Raw genomic sequence first — 8,637 nt, forward strand, 5'->3', positions numbered from 1 at the left:
AGTTCCCTTCATCTGGCATACGATATTCTTCCCTTACGCACACACTTGACACATGACCAAATATTTTACATTTATGACACTGAAGGGGCTTGTGCACAAAAGCTCTTACAGGGTATCTCATGAATCCTAACTTTATATGAGAAGGGAGAGTCTCTTCATCAAAGAACAGTAGCATGGATGAGGATAATTTATTTTCTCCGTCCACCATACAGTTCAGTTGACGTGCACCAACCACTCCATCGATGTCTTCAGTTATATCCTCTGCCTTTATTCTTGCGCCACCCCAGAAATACCCCCCTTGATAGACGCCATGCAGGAAACGTTCAACTCCGTTATCTTTTTGAGTCTTAAAACACGCTTCTTCTGCTCCGCAGACACACAACAAATCAAAATAAGACCACTTCTTGTGACTCTCACCGACTCCACACTTTCCTCCAACACATTCCAGATTTTCCTGGAGACGTTAAACGGATATCCCAAGTAACATTGATCCAAAACCCTGACTCCGACCAAACACGACTCTAGTGGCTTCCTATTTTCCAACATAGCTTTACTTCTCTTGTTTCCCTTTTTCTTCGACACTGTAACCCACTCATTCTCACTTTCTGTACTATTAGCTTCACTGGACTTACTAGTAGTTTCAAACAAAACCTCAGTTTCTGCCATCTACCGGAGAAACCGTTCTAAACGTATGCTTCAGCTTTATAGCCCCTGTGACGTTCCTGGGTTACTCCTGTCTGTGGTAGAGCTCTTTATAGAACTACAAGTCGTCGTTTTTTCTTACTACAATGACCACAATGCGCACTGACGTTTTGCTAACACACCTCTCGCTCTGATTGGTCTGATTCTGTACAAGTCGGGTGAAGGTGAAATAGGTCCAACTGTGCAAAACAGTCCTCCGTTGCAGTTCAACATTATGTCATCAAGTGGACTTTTAACCATTCGTTCTGAACTTTGCAAGCGTTTGGTAAGTGGGGGTGACCAAAATCAATGTGGGGAAGCATTCGTTCTCATTTTATCGGATGCATGCACATGCTAGCAGGCTATTGTTGTTTTGACAGCCGGTTACAAAGAAAAGGCCTGCCATGTAACCTTAGCTATCTATCTGATATAGTTAGCTAGCTACTGCAATCCCTGTAATGTGTACGCTTGCTATCTAATGTTAGTTGGCTCCCAGAAATATATTGCTGTAACTACACCTCAATAATAGCAGTAGTAGCTAATCAGATTGCTAGCTGGCTGAATGTAGCATAACGTTCCTCCACCCCTCACACACTGACCATTGTTATGAAACAAAACAGTACCTACCTGCTAATAGTCATATCCCTCCTCTGCCCTTCCAGGCTCACAAGTACCTGTCAAGGACCTATTCAACTCGCCCTTCTTTAAATGTGAGTATGTGACTGAAATGTTTTGGAACATAGTTGACCCTTTCCAGGATCTTTGCAGCTAACTTGACACATTGAAATGACTGAGTGAGTGAGAATGTAGTAAGCTACAAATGGTTTTTGCCAAACTTTGATGAGTCATTTCAGGAAGTGGTCATCGTCAGTGCCGTCCGCACCCCGATGGGGTCCTTCAGAGGGAGCCTGGCAGCCGTACCCGCCACCAAACTGGGCTCCATCGCCATCAAAGGAGCCATTGAGAAAGCAGGTATGAGTGTGATATGAAGCATGAAGACTTTACATCATTACATTCATTCACAGTAAAATGATTGACAATTACATGCATGTTTTGATACAGCAGTAGTGCTGAGCGATTAATGCTTTTTGAGAACGTTTCGGTTTGATTCTTAAAAAATAATCACGGTTTTCGGTTTCGATACATTTTTTAAAAACATAAATGCATTATGTGGGTTGTATGCTGTGACAATAAAACGTTAATAAAAGTCCCATGATGGTAGTGACTGCCCATTACTGTTTGTCACTTATTAGCCATCATTTATTCACATTACTTTACTTTAATAAAATGTTTCAGTTGTGTATATTACATTTGTTTTATTTGAGGACATTATTATTTCATTCCAAGTCATTATCTCACCTCTATAGAGCTGCTGCCTATGCTGTCTGACAAAATCACTATTTTAGTAGTTCTTCAAAGTAAATAAGGCATACTTTTATGACTGTTGAATACCAACTATCAATCACTTAGATCATGTATTTTCAGGTAGAGATACCTTGCGAAGCAACTGCTCTCTATCCTTTAATCGCACATTCTTCTGTCTCTTTTACGTAGCAGGCGTGAAAGAAACACAGACCGGACAAGTAGGCGTGCAATGGATTATGGTCATTGTCGTTAATTACCAAGTTTTCTGTGCTAAACTATGTAGAATATTGGCCTGTTGGAAACTACAACTCCCTACTACATCGCACAGTTTGGGCTTGATCTGATTTATCTCTAGAGAAACTGCTCAATGTGCACATTAAGCTCACAAAAAACCCGAACTAAATGGAATTCAAATAATTGAATTGACTTCGGTTAATCGCTAAGCAGTATACAGCAGTTAGGCTAGTAAAACAACATTGTAAATTGCATCTGAAATGTAAACCGCACAGTCCATTTTTTAAACCGTAAGATGTATATTGTGTGATGGTGGCCAGGTATCCCAGTTGAGGAGGTGAAGGAGGTCTACATGGGAAATGTACTGCAGGCTGGGGAAGGACAGGCCCCTACAAGACAGGCCCTGCTTGGCGCAGGTATGTTCAGAAACACACACACACACACACACACACACCACATTATCAGGTGTGCTAATAGACTCTTCTACCCCCCCAGGACTGTCCTTCTCCACTCCAGCAACAACAATCAACAAAGTGTGTGCCTCTGGGATGAAGTCTATCATGCTGGCTGCCCAGTGTCTGATGTGTGGACACCAGGTACAGTAACATAACAGCTCACTGTGTTACCATAACATCACGACATGACCAGACTTAGCTGCTATTACCCCTGGTCTGATCATGTGCAATATCTCTGTGTGTTACTCTGTTTGCCAAAACATTATGTTAGGTAGGCCTATATGAGGTGCAACACTCCATGGAAGAACACAGGACTTTACTACATAAAAAATATTGCGCTCACACAGATTACAGATGTCCGATGAAGGTCATTGTGACCAAAATATAACCATGTCGTTAATCTTTATCTAATAAACCCAGTATTTTTCTATGGAAAGTGTTGCATCATGTAACATAGGAATAATCTCCTTAAAAAGTGTTCAGGTTTTACCTGAGAAACAAAACTGGTTGCTGTAGTTTTTATTTCTCCCACTGACTGTGAATGTGTTAGGATGTGATGGTGGCAGGCGGTATGGAGAGCATGTCCAATGTCCCCTACGTGATGACTAGGGACACTCCGTCCTACGGAGGTGTGAGGATGGAGGACCTCATCGTGAAGGACGGCCTCACTGACGTCTACAACAAATTCCACATGGTATTTTCTCACTGTATTAAATATTTAAATAAAGCAAATGGTGTTCTCTATAGGAGTGTATGTGTTGGGTTGTTCTTGCTGACCACTGTCCAGACATTATTATTTCCATTCATTTGGAGACAGAGTAAGCAATGGTTAGTAGTTGAGTTCTTGAATTTTGAAGAGGATTACATGTGTTTTAATGGATTTTACTGTGTAGGGAAACTGTGCAGAAAACACAGCCAAGAACAGCCAGATCACCAGGGAGGAGCAGGATGCCTACGCCATCAGTTCATACAGCCGCAGCAAAGCAGCATTTGAATCAGGACTGCTTGCGAAAGAGATTGTCCCTGTTAGCATCCCTCAGAAAGGTAAAGGATGGTATCCTATAACATATCACCTCAATAACTAATGGATATCTAAATAAACTAAACCAAACCATGTTACCATGTTTCTCCATAGGCTTATTCTCAGTTGTCAGATGCATGTAACTGACATAGTGTTGTTCCTCTGCAGGCAAGCCTGATGTGGTAGTGTCAGAGGATGAGGAGTGGAGGCGCGTGGACTTCAGCAAAGTCCCCAAACTGAGAGCAGTGTTCCAAAAGGAGAATGGTAAGTACCCTAGTCCTAGTTGATAGGCCTCTGAACTGGTGTCTGCTGCATGTTTGCTTATATATTACTGAGTAGGGGGGCATCTGAGCTTACAGAAAGCCAAAAATAGACATCAATTTCAATGTCTTTTTCAATGCGTCTGTTTTTTCAACTCTTGGGTCGATATCCTTTTTTCATGGTAGCCCAAGGTAATGGTAATCCATGATAATGGGCATAAAGCAAACGTCTTCAGAAATTTGCATAAGGACAGAGACTGACTCAAACACTCTCTGATGTGCTTGAGACAAACCTCTCTGTGTGCAGATTAAGTTGATTCTGACTGGTGATTTGGATTCCAGGCACGGTGACTGCAGCTAATGCCAGCACGCTGAACGACGGGGCCGCCGCTCTGGTTCTCATGACGTCCGACGCGGCAAAGAGACTCGGCGTCACCCCATTGGCCAGGATCGTCTGTAAGGCTCCACCCCCCACGCAGCCCAGTACCAGACTGTAGTTACGTAATGCTTTGGCACACAGCGTGTTTGTAGAGATAACAATCCAGGGGGATTCCCAGGAACATCCTGAGCTCTGTCATTTCCTGGTTGCTAAAATTCTAATAGTTTAAATTTATGTGACAACACAAGCAAGTATAGTGTAGAGAATCATTGTACCATCTAAACCGCTGTGAAATATATTTTCAATAACCAAAAACATTGTATTTTCAGCTGTTTTGAAGCTGGTGTAAAAAAAGGTAAAAATTTAACAGGTTTTTTTTATGACACTGATGCCACGCAAGCGCTTGTACGTGCGCACACGGGGGGGCGGGGGGTCTTGGATGGTTGAGGGGCAGCTCTCGGGGGAACTGTGGGGGATCTTGGATGGTTGGTAGCCTGGCGGTTGGGAGCTTGGGCCGGTGGCCGAGAGGTTGCTGATTAGGGTCCCCGATTTCACTTGCTGGGAGATCTGTCAATGTGCCCTTGGGCGGGGCGCTTGACCCTGGTTGTTCCTGTGGGTCGTTCTGGATGGGAGTATCTGCTAGATGACCGAATGTAATGTAAATGTTGAGCGACTTCACTGCAGGTAGATTGTATGTTTTAAAAAATAAATAAAAACAGAAAGCATAGAAATAGCGCACATAGAACATATCTACAACTTAGACTTGCTTTTAATGAGAACGACAGATCTATAACTCACATTTCTATGTGAATTTGGTCCGGTCGCCCAAAAAGTTACATATTGCAGCTTTAACAACACTTTCATTGACAATCTGCTATTCATTTTACAATTCAGGTTAAAGTGATAAGCTGTTTAAAGAGCAGTATATCCCCTATATGCATTTAGCAACGGTGAACCGCCGCTGCTAAATCGTGGCCGCCACTGCGGGATGGTAAAACGTTTTCATTGTAAACTTACACAATTAAGATATAGATATCAATAAAGATATCAATAAAGATAAGCCCCTGGTTCAACCGTGATCTGGCAGAGTTACTCCACCTCAAGAATTCCATTTGGCGACTCGCTCGGCACACGCATACTCAGGCTGACTGGCTCTCGTTCAGGCAAATGAGAAATATATGCACTCAGGCTATCCGGAAGACCAAAGTTAGTTACTTTAAGGAGCAGTTCTCTCTCTGTGGGTCTAACCCCAAGAAGTTCTGGAAAACAGTTAAAGATCTGGAGAATAAACCCTCATCTTCACAGCTGCCCATGTCCCTTAATGTTGATGATGTGGTTGTTACTGACAAGGAGCACATGGCTGAGCTCTTTAATCACCACTTCATTAAGTCAGGATTCCTATTTGACTCAGCCATGCCTCCTTGCCCGTCCAACATTTCCTCATCTCCCACCCCGCGCAATATACAGTTGAAGTCGGAAGTTTACATACACCTTAGCCAAATACATTTAAACTCAGTTTTTCACAATTCCTGACATTAAATCCTAGTAAAAAATTCCCTGTCTTAGGTCAGTTAGGATCACCACTTTATTTTAACAATGTGTAATGCCAGAATAATAGTAGAGAGAATGATTTATTTCAGCTTTTATTTCTTTCATCACATTCCCAGTGGGTCAGAAGTTTACATACACTCAATTAGTATTTGGTAGCATTGCCTTAAAATTGTTTAACTTGGGTCAAACGTTTCGGCTAGCCAAAACCTAAGTGTATGTAAACTTCTGACTTCAACTGTAGTTTTAAAGGTTATACATGTAACATTTCCACCTGCAACTAAAACCCAGTGTCAATCACATACCAGTAGCAGCAAAGGAATAGAAAGAGTAAAACATAATTTTTAGAATGCCTCGTGATGCTGCTAATCAGCTGTTACCGCAACTAGCCGTTCCAGCTGTTGTTGTCTCTACAACTTCTTGTATTACGATTGGGTCTCATTAGTGATGTTGACAACAATAGCAAAAACATTAGTAATACAAAACTTCTTCACGTACCTGAAACATATGTTTTCTGGATTATGATCAAGATGCAGTACTAAGGCATTTTAGGCATTTCTAAGCAATGGCGTTCAAAAAACATGAAGAAATCAAAATGATGGCTAAAATATGACATGTTGCTCCTGTAAATAAAATGTCTTAAAAGCTTTTTTATTCTTATTTTCTAGCTTTTGCTGATGCAGCTACTGCTCCCATTGATTTCCCCATCGCTCCTGCCTTTGCTGTACCAAAGGTGAGTCTGAGTGTTAATGGGACATTTCCAAATGTTTCAACTCCCTATTAATCAACATATGTGAAAATACGGCATTTCTATGTGTTGTTGTACAAGAGATAGAGGAAAATACGTTTTTACTAAGTTGTAGGCAATGCCTGCTCATCATTGGTTGAAATCACATGATGCACCCCTGATGATGCCAATGGAAAAACGTATCTTCCTCTATCTTTTTGACTACAAAACATAGAAACCTGCCTTTTCTCATACAGTATGTTGATGTTGGGGTAGTGCTGGAGATTGATATGAAGTTTTTAATTTATTTTTGATGTCCCTTTAACAGAATGACTGCTGTTGTGGTTGTTTCAAGTAACTTGTGGTTATCATCATCACTGTACCTTTAGATAATACGGGTTATCAGAGATGGGGACAGCAACATGACTCATGAATATAGCTTCTCGCAGTGCAAAAAATCATCTGTCTTTGTTAAATTCAATTGAATGACAGCACATATTTGCTATAAATGATCATGGATTTTCAGTCAACTTACCTGGTAAAATAATTAAAGAAATAAAGAAATTGACATGTTTATGGTCCTCAGGTCCTGGCAGCTGCAGGGCTAAAGAAGGAGGACATTGCCATGTGGGAGATCAACGAAGCCTTCAGTGTTGTGGTTCTGGCCAATGTAAAGATGCTGGACATCGACCCCAGCAAAGTCAATGTCAATGGAGGAGCTGTCTCCCTGGGACACCCTATTGGGTAAGCAGCATGATGATAAACAAATAAAAGCCTGATAATAAGGGGGGAAAAGACAGATCTTTGTGATGCTTACTTTCTGTCATTCTGTCAATCTCTCAGGATGTCGGGGGCGAGAATCGTGGGACACATGGTACATGCTCTGAAGTCTGGCCAGTACGGCCTGGCTGGGATCTGCAATGGTGGTGGTGGAGCCTCCTCTATCATCATCCAGAAGTTATAGGAATCTTTATCTTCTCTCTTCCCCTTAAAGATGTTATTATCAGACAAGCATATAAACTGCCTGAACTGAGCTGTTAAACCACTGTTGGATGTACATTTCATGTTTTAGACCATGCCGTATCACTCTAGATCATGTGTCTGACATGAACAATCTCCAGTCCGGCAGCCTTACTGGTCAACTAACCTACTGTACACGTAAACTGATATGACTCTCATGTTTAAGTCACTCCTGTTTTTGATGAACGTTTGTTGCAAGAGGCAATTTATATTTAACTTTGACTGTAAAGATGAATAAATAGTTTATTATGAAAAAAGAGCCTTCTATCATTGGTTTCTTGTCTTCATTGTTATACATAAGACCTATCCTTACTGTAAATGTGTAGCCACTAAACAATGACCGTTTTTGTTGAAAGAGCTTTTCATGATAAGATGTATCGTATCAAAACATAGAGGTTAATATCATATGTGAAGGTAATATGTTTTATAATTAGATGGATACATTTTCCGAGGCCAACCCAAGAACACTTGGAGAGATGTCCAGGCAGAGATGACCGAAAGCTGCCTCAACTTGAAAAACATCCCCTGAACCGATTGAGATGGAGAACATTCTTCAATGGCCTGTGATCCTTATAGGAAGCGTCAAGTAGGTGGATACATTTTCATTATTTTTTACTTTTGAATAGGACATTTAAAAAAATGTCCTACTGTTGTTGGGTTTGGCCACAAGGGGGTGTAGTGGTCTGTCTGTTTATAATAGTCAGAGGGCTTAGTCAAAGATTTTTAAGTAAGTAATGTAATTCTCTTTGTTTTAGCCTTCTGAACACAAAGGCAGTGATTGGTGAGGTTATAGGCCTATGGCTTTTTAGATGTGCAATTTAAAGAACATTTCTGTTGTCAGTATTATAATGTTTGTTGTGATAAAGATGATTTTATCTTAGACACATCTCAACACCAGTATGTATGGATGATGGCAACTACTATAACATATGGCCACTTCGCTCTCC

General features: G+C 41.2%; 1 protein-coding gene across 1 annotated transcript; it reads left to right on the top strand.

Moving 5' to 3' along the window:
• The first annotated feature begins 843 nt into the window (after window positions 1-843).
• On the top strand, window positions 844-7,949 carry LOC121579797 (acetyl-CoA acetyltransferase, mitochondrial). Its single transcript, XM_041894699.2, has 12 exons — window positions 844-967; window positions 1,344-1,391; window positions 1,536-1,653; window positions 2,601-2,696; window positions 2,776-2,876; window positions 3,286-3,429; window positions 3,629-3,779; window positions 3,925-4,020; window positions 4,359-4,472; window positions 6,612-6,676; window positions 7,257-7,414; window positions 7,514-7,949. Exons 1-12 carry the CDS (start codon window positions 917-919, stop codon window positions 7,632-7,634), a joined length of 1,263 nt encoding a protein of 420 aa, XP_041750633.1. The 5' UTR covers window positions 844-916; the 3' UTR covers window positions 7,635-7,949.
• The last annotated feature ends 688 nt before the right edge of the window (window positions 7,950-8,637 follow it).

The sequence above is a fragment of the Coregonus clupeaformis genome, chromosome 13 (assembly GCF_020615455.1).
Source record: "Coregonus clupeaformis isolate EN_2021a chromosome 13, ASM2061545v1, whole genome shotgun sequence".
Taxonomy (NCBI): domain Eukaryota; kingdom Metazoa; phylum Chordata; class Actinopteri; order Salmoniformes; family Salmonidae; genus Coregonus; species Coregonus clupeaformis.

Excerpts from the sequence above, each read along its gene's own strand:
- LOC121579797 (XM_041894699.2), top strand. The coding sequence starts at position 917 with ATGTCATCAAGTGGACTTTTAACCATTCGTTCTGAACTTTGCAAGCGT. Across the intron at positions 6,677-7,256 it reads CTGCCTTTGCTGTACCAAAG|GTCCTGGCAGCTGCAGGGCT; the intron begins GTGAGTCTGAGT and ends TATGGTCCTCAG. Across the intron at positions 7,415-7,513 it reads TCCCTGGGACACCCTATTGG|GATGTCGGGGGCGAGAATCG; the intron begins GTAAGCAGCATG and ends TCAATCTCTCAG.